Source organism: Callorhinus ursinus, unplaced genomic scaffold (genome assembly GCF_003265705.2).
Source record: "Callorhinus ursinus isolate GAN/ISIS: 27379988/994484 unplaced genomic scaffold, GSC_fseal_2.0 scaffold20, whole genome shotgun sequence".
Taxonomy (NCBI): domain Eukaryota; kingdom Metazoa; phylum Chordata; class Mammalia; order Carnivora; family Otariidae; genus Callorhinus; species Callorhinus ursinus.
In genome coordinates, this window is record NW_027397082.1 from 6,485,666 (window position 1) to 6,507,480 (window position 21,815).

Here is a 21,815-nt window from a genome sequence, read left to right on the forward strand (position 1 = left end):
CCAAACTGTACTTATTTTCTTTTTTCAGTTCTCAATTAAAAACACTAAATAAATGCTAACTTTGAACTGTACCAAATGCAGACTGTTAAGCCAAATTTCTGTCAATATCCCTGTACTGCAAATACAATTTTTGGTATTTTAATTAAATCTAATAACAGAAATATATAATACATACACACACACACACACACACATTTACGCCTTCTAATAGTATCTCTGGTATAGTGTATCAGCTAGATTTCTTTCGTTGTAAGGCACAGAAACTAATTTTGGCTACCTTAAGGAAAAAATTGGAATTATTGGAGAAATTGAGAGAACTTCAAAATGAGGCTAAAAATCAAGTTTAGAATAGGCAGGTAGGTATCTGGATTTATCATCCCATCAAGACTACTCTCACTAAGTGAAAGGAAATTTCCCAAAAAGAAATTGGATTGCTAATAGAAAAGGGAAAAACATGCTGAGAAGGGAGATTTTAAGAGAGGTGTATGTGACTTATTGTAATCATTCCAGAAATAATTTTATGACTTAGTATGTATACTGAATCCGAAGTTCTCCAAATAAAAGGCAAAACAAGGTATAAGAGTGTAAGAGTCATCTTCTAACATCATTGAAAAATCTGATTTTGTTTCAGTATCCAAAGCATTCTAAACATTTTCTAGGCCCATTAAACTCCAAAGGCCAGGCATGAATTTTAGTGTATTTTAAATGTTCACAGCTGTTTTGACAATATTTTAATTTTATAGAACAATGAACTGTGTGAGTGGTAATCATTACACTGTTCTGTTCCAAGAATACTTGGTTCTCTCAGTTTAGGTCAATGATGCAATTATAATATAGAAAGGAACTGTCCTTTTAGCAAAGAAAATATTTTCCAATGTATTATTTTGAGTCATGGGAGGTTTAAAACAAAGCTTTATGGACTTTGGTTCTGATTAGTTGAAAATGATAGATACAGAGTTAGCTAGGATTGAGAGCAGGATTTGTTTATTCTACTTATCTAAGTCAGAGACACTAATATAAGTGCTTGTAAGTATTTCAACATCAGGTAAGCTTCTATAAGGAAGGAACTCGTACGTCTAGCACAATATCCCGTGAATTGTGTTGTGACTCACAGTTCAGTCTGTTCTATTTTCTCTCTACACTCACTTTCCTGGTGATCTCACCTGATTTCATGGCTTTAAGTGCCATCAATAGTTTCCAATTTAACATTTTTAAGGCCCAAATTTACAGCTACAGTACAGACCTCCTCCACTAAGTCCCAACGGTCTCTTCAGCATCTCCTCCTAGATGTCTAAAAGACATCTCAAACTTCACATACCAAAATCAAACTAATTTTCTTCCTAAACTCTTCTTCTTACCAGTTGATAACAACTCCATCTTACTCTGTGGTCTAAAAATATCTCAAAGTCATTTTGACTCTTCTTTCTCTCACCCTCTTCCATATCCAGTGCATGAGCAAATCTTACCAACCCTGCTTAAAAGTTCCATTTACCACTCAAGCCATTCTTTTCCCCTCCACTGCCTGCCCACACTACTATCACCTCTCATCTGGATTATAATTATAGCAGTAACGTCTTCACTGGTACTATGCTTCCAGTCTTCTCAATTAGAAGCCAACAGGAACCTTAAAACTAAGTCAGATTATATCAATCTTCTACTCAAAATTTTTCAATGGTTCCCCATTTCACTTAGGGTGAAAGTCAAAAATCCTTACAATGGTACCCAATGCTAAAGCTTAGCTGATCTGGTTCCATTCTTCACATACCTCCACTGCTCCAACAACCCCTTAACCCCATATCCTCAATCCTCTCCCCTGTTCTGTAACTTCTCTGAGCTTCTAACGGACTAACCTCCCATCAGTAATTCAATTCCAGGCACACTGGCCTTTTGGCTGGTCCTCAAACACAATGGGCATGTTTCTACCTTAAGGCCTTTGTACTGACTGTTCCAACTGCCTGAAATATTCTTCTCCTAAGTTACCACATAGCTAATTCCCTCCTTTGTACCAAGTCATTGCACAAATGTCACCTTCTCAATAAGGCCTAAGCTGACCACTCTATTTTAAATTGTAACTCCCATCCCAAGATCTATCCATCTTTCTCAGCTCTACTTTATTTTTTCCATGGCACTTATCCCTTTCTAATATACTATACTTATAACATGTATATTATGTTTATTGTCTATGATCTGTCTCTCCCAGCTTGAATGTAAGTAAGCTACCCAAGGATACTGGACTTCTTTGTTCCACGATGTATCCGAAAGGCATAGAATAGTGACTAGCACTTGGTAGATGCTCAAAAAATTTTGTTACATAAATGAATGAATTAGTTAATAAATCTTGTTATATTTATGTGTGTATATATATATATATATACACATACATTTTCAATGCTAATTTTAAACAGTCAATTATTCAAGTAGGTTAAGAATAAAAACTTAATTTTATTGACTTGCAAAAAGTCAGATCTGCTGGTGTTACTAGTGGGAAGGATGAACTAAAAGAAAAGAATTTAATTTAGTATATTACCTGTCATTATAGTTAAATAGAGAGACCATGTTTATTGTTATTAAATATAAAAAGGAAAATGTAATTTATCCAGTGAATTTCTTCAAGGTGCAAACTAAACCCTGATGTGTAGTTACACAGTAAAGTAACTAAGCATGTCCTAGTACGTTATATGACTAACCCAGGAAAAAAAAAACACTTCAGGATAAAATATTCATGAGTTTAAATTAAAACATTTTATATTTTTCTAAAACAAAATTACCAAGTTTTTACAACTTGAAGTCATAGAGATTAAGTGTATGTTCTGGTAGTCAATACTGCCACCTGCTGGTAAATGTTAAAATCTAAAACCAAAGGATTGCAATAAATACAAAACAAAGAATCCAAGAACCACATGCTCAAAATCAGTTGTTTTTCTCAATATTTAAAATTATTTTTTATAAATTAAGTATATAACATAACTTACTATAGTACTTATCTTCCGAAACATTTATACTTGAATGTCTATATATCATTAAACTAGCAAACTAATACACGTCTAATTCATTTATTCAACTCCAGAAACCAGTATTGCACTGTATGTTAACTAAGTAAAATTTATATTAAAGATAATAATAATAATTCATTCAGCAACAACCAAAAACGTGAATGCCTACTACACATCAAGCACTATAATATGTACTGGGGACACAAAGATGATCAAAACATAATCATTCTTCACTTTATGAAGCTTATACTCCAATAAGAAAGAAAATTAAAAATCACACATACATAAATGTGATGAATGCTATAAATTAAAAAGGTAGGGTCCTATAAAAGCATAAAACAAGAGGATCCAACCTGGTCTTAGAATATTAATAGGGTAAGGTATTCCAGGATGAAATTCAGAAATAAGAAAGGCCATGAAATAGTAAGGAACAAAGAGGCATGAAAGAAACTGAAATAAGTTCAAATAAAGTATGAGTTTAAATAAAGAATCAGAGGCACTATATAAAACTATCAAATTCTCTGATTTATATATTTAGATATTACCTTTTAATCAATTTAAGGGCTTAAAACAACAAACTCCAATCCTTGAGAATCATGTCTGAACTGAACTGAAATACTGAAAACATAAAGAATATCCTGAAGACATTAAAAGGATTAAACAATAGGATTAGGCAGGACATTCTAGAAGAGGACAGGAACATCACAGGAACAATTTTTAAATGGTTAAGTAATGGTCTTGTATATAAAGACAGTGACTTATTTTTCATCTCTATAAAATAGGGGGAAATGTCTTGTGTAATGGATTAAGAAAAAAAATCAGACACTAAAACCTACGGGTTTATTTTTTTAACCTGTCTACTCCCACCATCTATTCCACATTGCAAAGTTTTAAGAGAACTACTTGCCCCATTCCTTGTCCATTAAAGCAACAATCTATACTTTTAAATATTTTATTGGGATTTTATATTTGTTTGAGAGACTCCAATTATTTCAACCCCCTTCCTGTTTGGGAAAATCTCTCTTGTGTGAATTCCGTTCAGAAACAGGATCCCTTCCCACTACATAAATCAGAAAAGTTAAATTCTCTATTTATGTATCTCTAGGCAGCCAAGGTATGAGTAAGACCTCAGCCAAACAGATGCTACTAAGCAGGACTTGGAATCCTCACAAGTGATACAAAGATGGAGGAATCATTCAGAATTCTTTCCAGCCACGCCTGAAGCATGTAGTATGCCCAGGGTGCCAGTGGTGCGATCCCAGGCCCAGTGGTGCGATCCCAGGCCCAGTGGTGCAATCCCAGGCCCAGTGGCGTGATCCCAGGGTCAGTGGTGTGATCCCAGGGCCAGTGGCGTGAATATTCTAATCAAACACTCCTGTGGCTTTCGGGTGGCTGTGAACCTAGTCACCCATCTTTCTGTTGTACCTGACCCTTTCCGACCAAGGTTCTCCCAGCCTTTCATCTCTCTTCAGAGCTACTGGGGATCCTTCTGTATTTCGTTAGGGTACAGGTTAGGAGAACCAAAACTAAGTTGCTTAAATAAGCTGGAAGTTAATTTCTCCCTAATGAAACATTCTGGAGGCAAATGGGCAAGTAATACTGGTTACTGGAGTTACTGCCATCTACCACCATTTGGAAAGATCTCAGTGATCTAAAAGTTCCACACAGCACTTCCACTCGTGTCCTATGAACCTGAACTTAGTACAACAGCCATACTAGCTGCAAGGAAGGCTGAGAAATGTGGTACATAGCTGGAAGGCCACCCGCTAAAAACGAGGGAAGAATGAACTCTGGGAGACAATGGTCTCTGCCATACTTTCCAATAAGTGCCCTTTCTGCTCAAGTAAGCCAGAACTGTTTCTGCTTATAATCAAAGACTTCCAGTGATTCAGGTTTTGTTTAATTTATGTAAAAGACAGAAACCTGGAGCCACTCTAATTAGGGAATTGATGGCTGGGGGGAGGGGAGAAACACTACAACTTGGAGACTGCTTTGAAAATTAATGTTCTACTGCATTCTCCACATGTGAACACAAACCCAACTTGTTGTATCATGATTTTGATGTCTTTTAAAAATTCCTCTGTCTCAGTGTTTGGAAGCCATTGTAAAGAAAATTGCTTTTTAAAGTTGCCTTTTCCCCTCCTGTGACTTATTAGAACTTAAATAATTTTATTAAGTGAAAATCATCACAGAAGCAGATGAGCCCACAGAGGCCCCTACACTTTAAATAATCTATTTACTATGTATATGTCATCTTTGACAACCATATATTATGACAAAATAACACATTATACAACGAACTTGTGTGCTTTTCAACATGCTACTTTGTATTTTCTTTATTCTTTACTATTTCAGCTTTTGGGTTTTCTAAGTGCTTTCTACAGAAAGAGGAGACAGTTGACACTGATGGTACCATCTACTATTAAAACAAACTCCTGTGTAATTTGGAAAAATTCCTCAAACAGTATAAAAAGATGACAGAAGATGATTAAGGAAGAAAGAAGAGAAAGTTAAGGGAGGAAAAAGTATGGGTGATGGGTGAGCAGAAGTCTTCGGAGGTGCCCATAAAAAACTAAATTAGAAAAGGAGACATGGAGACTTGGTGGGACAAGCATTACAGAAATGTTAGGAAGGGAATCCAAAACTTAACATAAAGCTGGGCTTCCCCTCTGCATTTGTCCTCTTTAATAAAATCTCAGTTTCTAGAAAGTAACACTTATTTTTTTTTTGTATACTAGCATAGAACCAAATAAAGTAAAATAAACCAACATAAAAGGATAAAATATAATGGAGGTAGCAATAATCTGTTATTTTTAACCCAAAGAATCCAATTCCAAATAACGCATTACAAAAACCTGCCAGATTTTGAATCTCATAGATTGCCTCCTCAGCTCTCATTTTCAACTATCTCAAGTTCTTTGATCATTCCCCAGATGCCCTAGAAACAAATTTCTCTTTCTCATTTTCCCCTCAATGATTCCTCCCCATTCTACGTATCTGAAATAGAAACATCATTTTCCCCCTAACACTTCCGGTAATAATTCCAGCTACTTTGAGCTACACTTCCTTAAATACAAAATCAAGGATCAGGTCTGAAACTCAAAGAAACCAAGCTGCACACCATCTGTCGGGAAAGCAGCACATCACTTCTACCAACCACTCTGCCCTCAACACATTCACATCGGTCCAGAGATCAATTCTTTAACTATTAAGAATAGTAGTATAAAAATGTGTCTGATTTCCGTACATGTTATATTTATAAAAAAGGTATGTATAAAAATACACACATGTTTCTGTGAGTATATATATGGAATTATTCATATTATCACTTTGCTTTAAAAGTGAACATACCCAGTATTTGCTACCCCATTTCCAATTGCTTATAGACATACGTAAGAGTCAGGAATTTTCTTTGACTTGAGGCACTACTGACAAGATTAATAAAACGTGAAAGGCCAACAAAACCTAAAAAAATGAAAGGTAACGTTTGAGTCAGATACTATAAACTCCCAGAAAATAAAGCATTTTAAAGAAGGGCTAGTAAAAAAAAAAATAAAGAAAGAATAAAAAAGGACAGAGATGTTCACAGAGAATAGCATACAAATGTATTCCTCCTGTGCTTCATTCCAAGACTGCCGAAATGAGACGGAGACTGAGAGCAGTTGAAGACCGCCTTGAAAACCACTGTGTATGTGAGCTATACTTCTATTTCTCAGACCTTAATTTAAATAAATTTAAATATATTCCTGACGTACCATTCTCTCCATAGAAAAAGACATTATTTTAGTCTCAAGACTAAAATGAAAAAAAAAAAAAGGTGTACTGGGGTACTTTTTAGGAGAAGAAAGGTCACAAAGTATTAAAATAGCCACTTGATAAAATACATGCTCCTATAATTAAAGAACATAGAGAAATCTGTCTCTGTCATAATCATAATAGGTAATCAAATTCAGTTCAATAAGAAATCACTGGTATTCTGTTAATTTTTCCTAATGAGATAACATGGGTTTAAGATGGGCATAATTTATACAAAGCCTAAAATAATTCCTCTAAACAAGTACTCAGCATACTTAGTGACTTTTTTTTTTTTAAGTCATCTAAAGAAAGATGACTACAACCATATAAGGAGCACGTTCTCTTTGGTTTTTACTTAGGTCTGACAGGACCTACTGTTGCTACCCTGTACTGTAACAACATGTGACCGTTTGACTTCGGATTACTTCTTGAGTCAACGCTACCTCAATCAATAGGACTAGCATGCACACAAAGCAAGCTCTCCACATGTAAATACAATTTAGCACAAAGTAAGCTCTAGATAGGTAAGTATATGGATAACTAGATGTTCCTCTTCATTCAATTCCACAATGACAAAATTTATGATTTTATAGCCAAATATTTCAGTAAGCTAAAACTGTTCAATGTAGTCTAAAATTAATATTTAATCACAGATACTTATAAAAACTGTTTAGAAATTCGCCCCAGGAATCTTACTTTTGCAATAAGCAGCTGAAATCCTTAATACTAAATCTTAATGAAATCTTAAATTCTTTAAAAAATAATCTGTTCTTTTAAAAATAGCCACAAGAGGTCAGTCTTTCCTATGACATAAGTTTAACATCCTGCAGTACCATGGAAGACAAGCATTTCTGCAGTATACTATTAGCCATTACAAGCCAGACTGGAAAGCAACCTGCCTTAAATTCAGTCAAGTCATCAAATCTTTCAGGATTCAACAAAAAATTACAGAAGATCATACTGATCACAAACCCACAATTTAAAAAGGTCGCCTTTTCTCAGAATCTCTGCAGATTCGCAAAACAGGGTGTAGACAAAATCTTTACCAACTCTAGTTGGAAAGAAACAAACTTACCAAGAAGTCCACTGTTCATCTGAAAATTCTAAAAATAAAATACATGAGATTTGGATGTGCAAACTGTAACAAAACACATGAGTGTAGGATTTCTTTTAATCTTATTAGATATATCAATCAATGTTTCAAAAGCCATCACACCACACAAGCTTACCTTGCCAACTATCATTGCAGACACACAATTTTTCTCCTGTTAGGTCGCAGTAACCATGATCCGGACTGCCACAGTTGGCTTTACAGTAAGGAATATCACAAGCTTCACCCTTCCAGTATTTATCACATTCACAGTACACTTGACTTGGAACAGAAATACTAGTTGTACACTTCCCATGACCAGAGCAATTGTTAGGACAAGAATTGATTCTGTAAAATATAATCCATACAGATTCAAATTCAAAGTAATTAAAAAAGAATTTTGGTTGATATTTTGTAAACTTTATCACTTTCATGTTGTGTTTGATACGCTCTGTTTAACACAATTTCACAGTGTGACTTCAATTCTTTACTCTGTACCCTTTTATCCCTAATGCAATTCAGTTAATATTTATTTGCAATTGACCTTAATTCATTCAGTGAGTTTACTTTGCTACCAAGGCTCCAAACTTCCGAGGAAGACACACTCAACATTTGCAGGATCTATACAGTTCCAAACACAATGTTTTGTAGAGAATTAAGTACTCAAATGTTTTGAATGTACATTTTACAGAAAATAATTAAATTCATGAAGACCTGAAACTCATGTAGTTTTCATGTAAAAGCCAAGATTTAACCTGGTCATATAATAATATTTACATAGCATGCTATCACCTATACACTGTCACAGAAGAAAAAGGATGTTTACCAAATTTTATTTTAAAGCCCTTTAACCAATTATATTCTGCTATATATTTATTCGTCCTTGCATACATACTTGAGATAAATAAATCCTATAACAACTTGCTGATTTTAAATTCTAATAGGCTGAAGATATTTAGAATATTTTATTCATGGTGGAAAATTCTCTGGTTATAGTCTACATTCCCGAAGAAAAGGAAGAAGAGAAGTGTATCGAGTTCCTCTGTGGCCGTTCCTGTGAAAGCATCTGAAAGCATCTCTGGCTCCTTCACTTCACTGGAAGGGAGACTTCTAGCCATAAAAATTTATATAAAGTATCAGACACATAATAGATTCTTACTAAAAATTTTTTTTATTTTAGAGGAGACAGTGGTATATCCACTTACCTTACCTTTAGCCTCAATTTCCTCATATGTAAAATGGGAAAAATACCCATTTGACAGAATTGTTGTAAAGAAAGTCAAAAACATAATGTACATAGATTATCCAGTTCAGTCTCTGGAAAGCAGAGAGACTGCACAAACTTAGTTCACATACCCATCTTCAAATTAGGAGTAAAATACCTTCAAGCACAGACACAGATGAAGACTCCCTCTAATCCCACACCCCTGCTGCTACCAGTTTCTCTACTTTGTACTTGTTTCTTTAATCATTTACCAACAATTTTAAATTTCATAATTAACTGCCAACCAAACTTGCTACCATAATGTCCTGAGACTTCGAATACAAGCTCAAACAGTACTTTGAGGCATATGATTAAGATTTTGTGTCACCTAGGAAAAGATCCTATAATTTTGAAATTTAACACACTAGCCTGCTCCTCATATGAAGATATTTATAAAAACAATAAATTATTTGAAGTTATAAGAATCATTATAATACAGAATTTTTTAAAAAAAATACTTACGAATAAAAAATGTTGAAACCAGTTAGATTATATGCAGCATCACTAAAAAAATGTAACAGTGCATAGCCAGATGTTGTGACAACTTCAGGCACAGTTTCATTTCCCCTGATTTCAGGGACTATCAAACCACTGTAAGAGAGCAAAATTGAATGTAATATATATTTATATGCATATGACTGTTAATCACATTAAAATTTACTCAAAAATATTCTTGTCAGAATCACTAAATATCTATAATGGAATAAGCAACTAGAAGGATAAGTCTAAAATAAGCACCTCTCTGGTTTTCACCCAATTAGCCCTCCTACTGCTGCCAATGGGCAAACGTGCATTCTCGTGCCACCACCCTCCTTTTCTTCCTTCACGCCATTTGGACTGCAGTGTCCATTTCTCCCTTTATCCTGCAATCCATCCTGTTATAATACTATAGGGTGGTCTCTTAACTCATGTGTAAACCATCTCTTAAAGCCATCTTAGACCCTTGCTATCTCCCTCTGGTTGAATATTCTGATGAAGCTAGAAGGAGAACACTCCACACCAGCAAAGTGACTACAGTGACATTCTAGTCAAACCTGTACACTTCCAGGACACTAATCTAGGTATTTTAGGTCAACTAAAACTATACACTATTTCTATTTCTTTCAAATTTTACATACTTATACAAATTATAGTAATATTCCAAAAGACATTTAAGCTCATATTCACACAAAAGAAAACTAACGGTGGGAGGGGGCAGATAGAAATGTGCAAGAGTTCTGAGTCAGTAACCAGTTAGTAAGTGGTAGTTTTCCCTTTTTCAATTTCCTTATGCATGAGGAAAAATTACATATCTTCCTTTACTTATACCATACTACCCTCTCCAAATCTGTGAAAACATGCAATATGAGAAAAGAAGCTGCTGACAACAAGTTATATTACTCGAAATAGTCCATTCCTTTAGGCAATGTTAAATTTATGGGTAGGCATCACCAGGAACTGAACTCTCTCATCCAAATCATACTTGACAGAACAAAATGAACTAAAACAATCAAATAATTTATTTTACAAACATAGTCTCAAAACAAATTAAAAAGTAATCAAACCTTAATACTTTTCTAATTATTACTGCATCTACTAAGCTATGTTTGTGAAAGAACAAAAAATTTTAAAAGGGGACTGTCAAAAGAATTCTAATTCTATAATACCAATCTTAGTTACATATATTTTTCACTATAGTGAGATTACATTGAAGTACATTGTTAAAAATAATATTCCCAGGTCTTTATAAAAGATATAATTAATCTCTCTGAAACAAAGAACAGATATGTTTATTGGTTATTTTAAGTTTTTTTAAAAGAATAATTTATTTAAAAAATAAATAAGAGAAATTTAATTAAAATCTTTATTTTTAAAAATAAACTTTAAAAGAGAGGGTTTCCACATCAAGCAGTTTGGACCAACTAATCCTTCCACTGAAGTCAACTAGAAAAATGACAAATTACATAAAAACAAAAAAAAACCAGTTTGAAGATACTGGAGAACGAAGAAGATGGTGAGCCCCGGTACTGAGGCCATTTCTCCTTATGGGCATTTGCTGATTTCAAAGTTGGAGGTGAGGTTTGAAGGGCTAAGAAACTGGGTTGGTTTTACAGAGCTAGGAAAACAAAAAGTGGAACCCAGGGTACTTGCTTTGACCTGGGACCCCAAAGAGACTATGAGTAAAAGTGAACTGTAAAAGATCCACCCTCCAGGAGATTGCACTGCAGCTTGGACATGAATCACCTCAATATCTAAATTCAGTTGACTGGATTGCTAGTGTTTCCAGGCACTCTCTATAGGAATATATTATCTTTGTAGGACTCAAATTATTACTACATGTGATTTTACAAACATGATGTCCAGCACACAATAAAAAAAAATAACACTTCTCTATTACAATCCATTCTCCACATTCTAAAGTCTTGCCTATAGAATAAAGTCCAATTTCCTTAGTGTGGTATACAAGAAAGCAATACTAGTGATAAAGGGATTATAAAACCAGAGTTATCATTCTGACTGTATTACTTACTAGCTAGGCAACTTTGAACTACTCACTGAATCTCTTTGTGCCTCAATTCTCCATTTATGAATGGAGAATTTATAAACTCTATGCAATAATATAATCCCTAAAGGGTTACTGTGAAGATTCAATGGGTTAATGTATATAAAGAATTCTTGCATACTGCCTGGCACATAATAAGCATTCAGTAGATGTACTAATTACTGTTTATTGGGTAATCTGGCTCCTACCAATCCCCTCACACTTCCTATGATCAAATTACCCATAAGTACTTATATTAGCCCAAAACATAATGTTCTTTAATGTGTCTATGCCTTTGTACATATGTTTTTCTCTACCAAGAATGTCCCATCTGGCCCCCATACTTTGCTTATTATGCTTCTGCCCATGATGAAATTCACCATGAAGAATTAGTTACTTCTAAAATCATAAAGCACTCTTTTCATAACCTAATTAGAATACTATGCTGGGTAAAACAAAATCTGTGTACATGCCGCCACCAGTGCCTAACTGCTGTGTACTGATGTAGCCTCCAAGTCCTTGGAATTTCCCAAGTGACAGGAGTGTCTCTGTTATTCATGGGGAACTCTGTTTATGCTAATGAGGTGACTCAGGACGGGAGCTGGCCACACCAAAAAGACCAACATGCATTTAAAGGGTTGAGGCTTTGAGCCACAAGAAATCAATCCAACTTCCAGAGAGAGGAGGAGGACTAGAGACAGTTCAACCTTGTGGCCAATGATTCAATCAATCATGCCTATATAATGGAACCCCAACAAAAACTCTGGACACTTGTAGCTCAGGTAAGCTTCCTGGATGATGATATACACTGGTGTGCTGGGAACATAACACATCGCAAGAACAAAGAAGTTCTTTGTGATCCTCCCAGACCTCATTCTATATGTCTCTTCATTTGTCAGGTCCTGATTTTTATTCTTTATCATAAAACTATAATCGTAAGTATAGTGTTTCCCTGAGTTCTATGAGTCATTCTAGTGAATTATTGAACCTGAAGGGGAGATGGGCACCCCTAAATCTGCAGCCAGCTGGTCAGAAGTGTGGGTGGGGCCCGAGGACCTCTGAACTTGCAGCTGGTGTCTGAACTAAGAGCAATCCTAAAGAGGGCTGTGCACTCAACCTATGAAGTTTGGCCCAACTCTAGGTAGCTGGTGTGTGAATTCATTACAATGCCTGTATCTTATTCCTTACTATATCCTCCAGGCTTATGATGGTCTCTGGAATTGAGGAAGTTATCATATGTTTGTTGAATAATGTATATTTATAAAACTGGAATCATTCAAACACTTAGATTCTGAATTCGTAGGATTATAGGCTTTTAAGTTAGGAGACTATCACTTCCTAATCCTGGCTCCACCATCCATTAGAAGTAAAACAATTTCTCTGAGTCTCAATTTTCTCAGCTATAAAATGGGGATAAAAGCACTTCTTCCACAAGATCCTTGTGAGAATTAGATGACATTTAAACTACCTAGTACACTGATTAGCATCAAACTGATACTCAATAAACATCTTTCCATCTCCTTCAAGATAGCTAATAGGAACACTTGCTAATGAAAAGTCAGTGGTTCCATCGTCACCATCGTACTAATTATCTTACAAAAGTTTCCTTTAGTATATCAAGAAAGCATTGGTAAGAGTGTTAAAGGATCACTGTTAATTAATGCAGTCATTACAACTATGAAGAAAACAAATGGAAAGACATACATCTAAATGATGGTCAATAGTGTCATAAAAATAAAGTAATGATAGCTGAGTAAAATCTAAATGGCCAAAAATTAATGTATGAACTCAGAATCTTACTTATTTATCACAATGAATTATCTTACAATATAATTATTCATAAGACTCTATTCCATTTTCTATCTATTGTCCTTGGATAAAGGGCCATTTGTGGCAATCCTTTAAATAATTTTCAAACAACTCAAAAATCAAATTCTAGAATTATATAGAGCAATAGCAATATTATAGACTGTGTCTAAGATCCTAAAGAGTCACTGTGAAATATTCATTCAGAAATACAAGTCCTTACATGTCTAACCAAAAAAATAATAGTTCACATTCATGGTAAACAGAACTATTTGCAACACAAATAGTAAAAAGAAAAAAGAAAATTTTTTAAATTTGAAGGTAACAATAAGCTTTTATCTTTATTCAAATTTTTAACAATGACAGAACATGTAAGCAGTATTATGGAAATAAGAAATATAAGGAATAATTTATCAGAAACTCTGGTCAACAATCATCTTAGTTAAATTGTACATAAAATCAACATTACATGATCCTAATATTTCCTATGTCTGATATATTTTCTCCTATTCATAAAACATTTTATAATAATTTGCATTACATACATAAAAAAGATTTTTAAATTGATAGTGAAAATGCTGTAATTTTAAAAATAAGTCTGACTACTAACAGTAAATATTTTGAAACAACCAAAACTCCCAAATTTTAAGAACTGAAAGAAACACATTTGTTATTAAACCATTACATAAAGTATAATGTAATCTTTTTTTACAGAATTGGAAATTTTATCATTTCACCAAAATAAAAAGACAACTATAAAAGACATATACATATGTCTATTATTTGTCACCTAGAACTCACATTAATCTATCCAATAGGTAGCTCTGAAAACATTCAAATCACTTTAAAAGAACAAACTATATGGGAAAAGAAGAAAGGATACTTATCAAGAAATCTACCTTTCTGAAAGAATACTTATTTATCTTTACTAAATCAAAATTTACACTATTATATATACACTAAAGTTGACAGTCACAGTATGCAACATTGTATTATAACCATCTTAGAAATTAAGCAATCAATATATCTGCTAAATTTATTTTAAAGCACAGAGCAGTATATATTTAAAAATAATAAATCACAGTTACTCTTCTACAACTGACTGTAAGTTCACCAATTAAACGTAATTACTCACCTAAGAACCGCTATTAAAGGTGCATATATTGAATCTCCATCATAAACATACATATGATCCCAGCTACATTCAGTTGCAAAATGATTGAATCTTAATCTTAACACTGCATTTGGACTGAAAAAAATATTAAAATATGTTTAAATTAATATGTAACATTCAAAGCACAGTCCAAAAAATTTTAGGAACACTATATTAAAAACCTATTTATAGAAAATTTTCTATACATTCTTAAGTTACCAGTGTAAAAGACTGATAGCCTTCTCTAAATTGTAAAAATGAGGGATACCTCACTGGCTCAGTCAGAAGAGCATGCAACTCTTGATCTCAGGGTTGTGAGTTCGAGCCCCATGTAGGTGTAGAGATTACTTAAATAAATCTTTAAAAATAAATAAATGAATTGTAAAAATGACATACAATTTCAAAATTTATTAACAGACTGTATATATAAATCACCATTTTCTAAAAATTTAGTCAGCAGTAAATGTTCTATGTTTTGATTAAGGTGGACATTACACAGATTGTATACATTATTAAAGCCATGTTGAACTGTACACTTAATATGCATTTTATTGTATGCATATTATACTTGAATAAAGTTGATTTTTAAAATTCAACACTCAAAAAGTAACTCTTATTTCTACAAATAATTTTAGTTTATTAACTAAAGGCCCTAATATGGTCTTGAAATTTTAATCAAAAGGTCTCAATAGTATATATTATTAATAAATAAACAAAATGAAATAAAGGGGGGGTGCCTGGCTGGCTCAGTCAGTGGAGCATGGAGCTCAGGGTCATGAGTTCAAGCCCCACGCTGGGCACAGAGATTACTGAAAAAACAATAAACACACACAAAAAAAAACCAAATTGAGACCATAAGTGTACAGAGAATTAATAACTTTTAAGTTCTAAAAAACTTTCTAAATAACCCCCACAAAAAAAACATTTTCTAAATACACTCTTTAAAAATCATAAAATGGTTTAAAAATAACATATCAATTCATTTATGATCTATTCACAGTATGTTTAAATAGCCAATTCAATCTCAAGCCCTAATTACTGAAAAATATTCCTAAAAGGATAATTAACTCTCTCCTACAAAATGTTCTTTTTATAACACCCTTATAACTAAAATGCTCAAGAGTATGAACCAATGGCATAATTCAGCATGGAACATTTTTAAACTTTCTATGGCATCTTCAAATTCCGTAACAAGATGTTTACAGCAAGCCAAAAATGCCTACTTGATTTACTGCCACACTAACATAATGCAAAAATAAAATATATGTAACAAACTATTATCTCAAGTTAAGGGGGTACTATAATTTACACTAAATGTGATATCTAAAAGTTGTAAATCTCATTTTAAAATATCATGAATAATGACTGAATAAACTATAAGCAACTGAATAAGCTATATACCTATAAAATTATACTTCAATACTTTAACACTGGTATGATCATCTTCTTTATCATTTCAGAATAAAATAATTAATTTAATCCAAATTATATACTTACTAGCCTTCAATTAGCCATGTGCATTTAGTTTTATATTTATAGTTAATTGGGCCATCTGTTAAATATCCAGAAGGTTCTGTTAACCTAGAAAACAAAATCATGAAAACAATTACCTTAAAGTAACTTTAAAACATATAGTAGCATGAGAAAATTAAAAAGACATTTAACCAAAGGAATGGAATGTAGCATTTTCCAATAGGGAGAATTTATTTACAAATTAGGAAAGTTTTCAAATTGCCATATATCTCTCTACATCTCAAAAGAATTTATTTTGGATTTCTCTAAACCTTGACATATTTTGACTGTTTCACTTTGCACAGTGAAAAATCACACAGAAAGATTGAACATTGTACTGATGGGTTTAATGTTTAATGCAAAAATAGATGAAGTTAAATTGCCTCTGTACAAAAATAACGTGGAGGCAAAAGGAAGGTCAAATGCACTTTAAAAGATGCAGATCAATGAAATAGAGAAATAGTGTATGTACATACCATTTTCAAAGTTACAGTGTTAGCTATATTTCCTTTTGGTTTTGGTCTTAGCTTTTTTTAGTTCTCATGTTATTTATTCAAGTAATAAATTATTTATTTATTTTAGATTGAGTTAACACATAATGTTACATTAGTTTCAGGTGTACAACTCAGTGATTTAACAAGTATGTACATTATGCTATGTTCACTACAAGTATAGCCACCATCTGTCCCCTTACATCACTGTATTTGTTTTTCACAAACCAGGACTGCTGAGGTAGCTGTCAACAGACTTTACTGAGTTCGGCTACCTGTTTTATTATCATTTTCTCTTATCTACTTTATACCTAGTCCAAGAACTCAATCAATTTTAAAAATAGGATAAATCAAAGGTTTTATAATTATCTTCCATTTAAAACATAAAAAGACAATTAGAAAACTTCAGTTTTTAGAATTTAAAAATATTTAACAAAATCTCATATCTACTTCATTTTGTTCTCCTTAGCTCCAGCTCAATTGTTTTTTGCCACAAAAAAACGTATTTTAAGTAATTAAGATATCTTCCCATTTAGCCTTTATATATAATATATATAAATACATATATATATGTATATATCCACACACGCAAACACATACACACAAGGGCTTATCAGTCTTTACATATTCACATATACATAAACACATATATTATACATAATGTACACATACACACATGATCTCAGGGTCATTATTTAGTTCTAGATAAATTAAATTTTTCTTATAGTATAGACTAGTCTTAAGTACACTAGGAAAAAAGCGTTTCATTTATCTAAATCATGGGTGATAGAAATGTCAGTCAGTAAGAATGTTATGTATAAGCCTTTTCATAATCCCTGCAGATTATTTTAGGCAACAGAGGGGCTAATTCATGCTTGGGAAAGTTTTTTAAGAACAGACAAATTCCAATACTCTCAAATTAATGTAATAATAAATTGAGCATTTTCTACGTGTCAGGATCTACTGTAAGCACATGTGTTACCTCACTTGAAAATCTCAAAAACCAGGGCACCTGGGTGGTGCAGTCGGTTAGGTGTCTGCCTTCGGCTCAGGTCATGATCCCAGAGTCCTGCGATCGAGCCCCGCATAGGGCTCCCTGCTCAGTGAAGTGTCTGCTTCTCCCTCTGCCGTTCTCCCTGATCATGCTAACTCTCTCCCTCTCTCTCTCAAATAAATAAAATCTTTTTAAAAAAATCTCAAAAACCTTACAAGGTAGTAATTATTAATCCGTATTACAGATGAGAAAACTGAGGCACAATTTAAAGAACAAGTTAAATAACGTGTCCTGATTTTTTCCCTTCCAACAATACTAGATAAGGTAATTTAGACAAATCCTGCACTGAAAACAAGTTTAAAAAGCTAAGGAAAAATTTTAAAATCTTAAAAGCATCTTCAAGTAACAGAATGGTAAGATCTACCAACCCAAGACCCAGAAGTTGCAAATTCTTTAAGAGACAGGCATTCAGAGCTGTTTTTGCTCTGGAGAGACTTGCCTATTAAGAAGACAATATCAAAAAACTGAGTGCTTTTGGCAGCCTGATAGAGGGAGGGAGACAAAAGTTGAAGTCAATGGCCCATAAAAGGTAGGGGCTCAAACAATATGGCCCTCCGAATTCAGACACAATGACCTGTTATTAGGGTAAGGGGGTACCAGAAGTAAACCATCCCTATGTGGACTGCAGCCTAGCTATGAGTCAACTGGATGGCAGAAAACCTCAAGACTTACAATTGGCTTAAGGTGATACTGGAACTGCCAGTATCCAAAGCTCCTAACAGAAGATACAAAAATATTCTCTAAAGAAAGATCACATTATTCTAGGCCTCGATTATTTCTACCAATAATTTTTCAAGTAAAGTGTCTAACATGATTAAAGATACAAAGATATATGAAGATGCAAGACAACAAAATAAGAACCAAAAGACAACAGGAAGAAACCTGAAGATACTTCAATTACAGAAACTGTCAGATGTGTCCTATAAAACAAATTATTAAGCTCAAAAACACAAAAGACAAGATTTAAAATTTTGGCAGTTAATTGAAAACTGTAAAAAGTAAGAGAGATATTTGAAAAAAATAATAGACATACTAATACTGAAAACTACCATTATCAAAATTAAGAATTTGAGGCACAGGTTTACAGCACATTTAAACACAGCTAAAAGGGGGATAAGAGATCCAGAAGATAGACCCCTAAGAATTTTCCAACCAAAGCAGGGTGACTGAGAACTCAACCCACTGGGTTTGGGTCACTCCACCAGGTGAAACTCCAACAACCTGAGACTCTAGCTGAGAGCAGGAGAAATAAAAATAGGGGGTGGAAGAACAAAACCTCAGATATCAATTATCATCTTGTAACACATTTACAGAAACAAAGATCATAACAGTTTTGCATAGTTTCTATTTGCTTATGTTTATATCTTCTCTCCTCATTTTTACTTTACATACAAGTTGTTGTAAGTTAACTTTACAACTTAGACTTTAGATAATGGCATATTCAGTATGACCATGACTGAATATCAAGAGTAATTAATACAACCAATCATAGATATGACTCTTCAAACTGTGTACTTCCTCATTTTGGACAAAGGGTGAGAACTTCAGTAGGAAGATGTATATCTTCTTAGAAAGAAATACAGTGTTACTTGGTTGCTGGGGAATTCACATGTTTAGAAAGAAAAAAAAAGCTGAATAATCAAAGGGTAGACTGTGCCAATTATCCATTGCCTGTCACTTCAAAATCCACAGTTTGCCTACTCTGTGAAAATGGATCTGGGCCCTTTAAATATTTTTTCTTTGTCAGATGGCATGATGTTAAAGCTGTCATGCTTTGTCAACAGAGTGCACTAGAGAGACTGCAGGAGAGGAGTTTTGCTTCCTGGTTCCAGTGTACTTAACAATCTCCTGCAGCTTGGCTTCTCCAGGACTAGCTCCTATAGAATGTGATGGCCAGCAACCCAGCCACCACCAGCTTCTCCCAGCACCTCCCCTCAGGCAATTTTGCAGCATAGTGCCTTCAGTGAGACACCGCCCCATGAACAGCGTTCCCCATCTTTCAGTAAGATAACCGTGGCAAGTGCCAAAGGGCAGATATCAAGCTATTTCTACCAGCATAACAGCAATGGTACCTTTCAGTGAGCCACAGCCATGCCCTCCCAACAAGGTCTGGATTTCAGGCCAGGAAGTGGGGGCTTACACTTAAGTGTTCTATCTCAACCATAAAGGTAGAAATGGCTACTCCTTATACCCACCATTTCTACATGGTTTGGAGAGCCCTTTACTTCTTAACTAGCCAATTTCTCATTCTTCCAATCCCTGTTACAGTCAAAAGTTCTTTACATTAAACTTTTCCTGCTAAAATTACTGTGATTCTCTTTTCTGACTGGACCCAAGCCGATCAATAATAATCAAGGATATGCAAAATGAAATCACAATAACATACCACCACTATGCACACACACAAAAAAATGACAAAAATTAAAAAGACTAATATCAAATACTGGCAAAAATGTGGAAAAGAGGAGTTGTCATAGGAATAAATCATTACAACTTCATAAAGTAATTTGGCATTATGTTGCACAGTTGAAAACAGACATATCTTTTGAAGTAGCCAAAGGTGTTTGTACTACCTACCCCTATATCCCTCTCAGACCCCCTTACTATTTCCATACACGGCCTGCCTTCTCCAGGCGAGCACCTGCATCATTCCTAGAGGACTCCCCTTTGGCTGTTGGAACCCCACTTCCTCTGCATGTGATGAGCTGAAAGTGCTTATAAATCCACATCCTCCCAGAGGTAGTCCCTAGCCAATGAATGATTTGGTAAGAGTGTAAATGCCCCAAGCTTCCTTACCTCTTTGTTGGGATAATACTGCAGTGCATTTTCCGCCCAGTACTTCCTTGTGGGATTAAGCTCTAGTCGCCCCCGGTGGTAGGGGACTTGGTAACATACTTCTTGCTGGCTACTTCTGTGTACTTCTCTGTCAGTGTCCCTGCATCTCCCAAGTATACTACATGTGCTCAATTCTCAATGTGAAAGCAGATACTTCTGCTTCAGGGTGGTGGACAGGAGGGTGACCAAACTAACACTTACCAGCAGGAAGCATATCTTCGGGACAGGATTCTAGAGTTGGATCGCTCACCAGGCAGATGGTAGACAGAGTGGTAATAACTCCTGACATGCTACAGCATCACAATGACTAAGACTTACACTTGTGAGCTGAGATGGCATTCCAGTAGAAGGTTATGCACAGAGAGTAGTCTAATGCAATAGCTCTAATATTTGAGAAGTACAGTAGCAAGGGTAATTATAAGGACTGTCAAATGAGTTCATTGCTATAAAAAGTCATGATATGCTAAAGGAAGAAAACTGCAGCAGAGTGCCTCTATGAGATACCTGCTCATGAGCAGTTTCTCCCAACATCCTGTAAAACCCAGTTCACCAACCACCAATTTTAGATACAGTGTAAAAGCCAGGGGACTCTATAACATTTAAATGGAATCTCTACTACTGAATCCAGAGGGAGGATCAAGCTGAAAAACAGCCCAGGATCAGATTGTGGAAAGGAGCAGAATTATAGAAAAAGTTTAATTCATAGCCGTGACTTAAAGAAGTATTCCTTTCATCTAAAATATCAATTTTATTGATAGGAAGTTGTTCTTAATGTCTTATTCTTTCTGTAGCATCAGTAGTGAGGTTTCTCTTTTCCTTTTTGATAATGGCAATTAATATTTTTTCTTGAAAAGTTTTGCTACAGAATTCAAAAATTAAACAAAACTTCAGTGCTGAAGATAGTGCCCCTAAAAGGAAGTAAAACCCTGATACCTAGGAGGATGTCATCTGGATAGATGCACTTGAAAACCTTGCTAAGCCAGTATTTAGAGAAAATTTTAGCTCTTGATGTGTATATTAGAAAACTGAAAATCAATTATCCAAGGTTATAGCTCAAGAAGCTAGAAAAACAGGAGGCGGAGCAAGATGGCGGAGAAGTAGGAGACCCCGCTTTCGTCTGGTCTCAGGAATTCAGCTGAATAGGGATCAAACCATTCTGAACAACTACGAACTCAACAGTAGATCAAAGAAGAGAGTAGCAACAACTCTCTGAACAGAAAAGCGACCACTTACGGGAAGGTAGGACGTGCGGAGAAGTGAATCCGAGGAGATATACGGGAGGATAGATGGAGGGGGAGGGG

The 21,815-nt window shown here is 34.5% G+C and overlaps 1 protein-coding gene across 3 annotated transcripts in view; it reads right to left on the reverse strand.

Moving 5' to 3' along the window:
• Window positions 1-21,815, reverse strand: part of ATRNL1 (attractin like 1) — a 919,082-nt gene that overhangs the window by 815,380 nt on the left and 81,887 nt on the right. For all 3 annotated transcript variants that reach the window (XR_012381651.1, XM_025881114.2, XM_073904148.1), the window contains exons 2-5: window positions 16,120-16,203; window positions 14,605-14,718; window positions 9,605-9,733; window positions 8,018-8,226 (exon numbers count right to left, since the gene is read on the reverse strand). Coding sequence is in view for 2 of the 3 variants with exons in the window: in XM_025881114.2 (XP_025736899.1) it covers window positions 8,018-8,226; window positions 9,605-9,733; window positions 14,605-14,718; window positions 16,120-16,203 (536 nt within the window). In the remaining variant the exon portion in view is untranslated. The remainder of the gene's footprint in view (window positions 1-8,017; window positions 8,227-9,604; window positions 9,734-14,604; window positions 14,719-16,119; window positions 16,204-21,815) is intronic.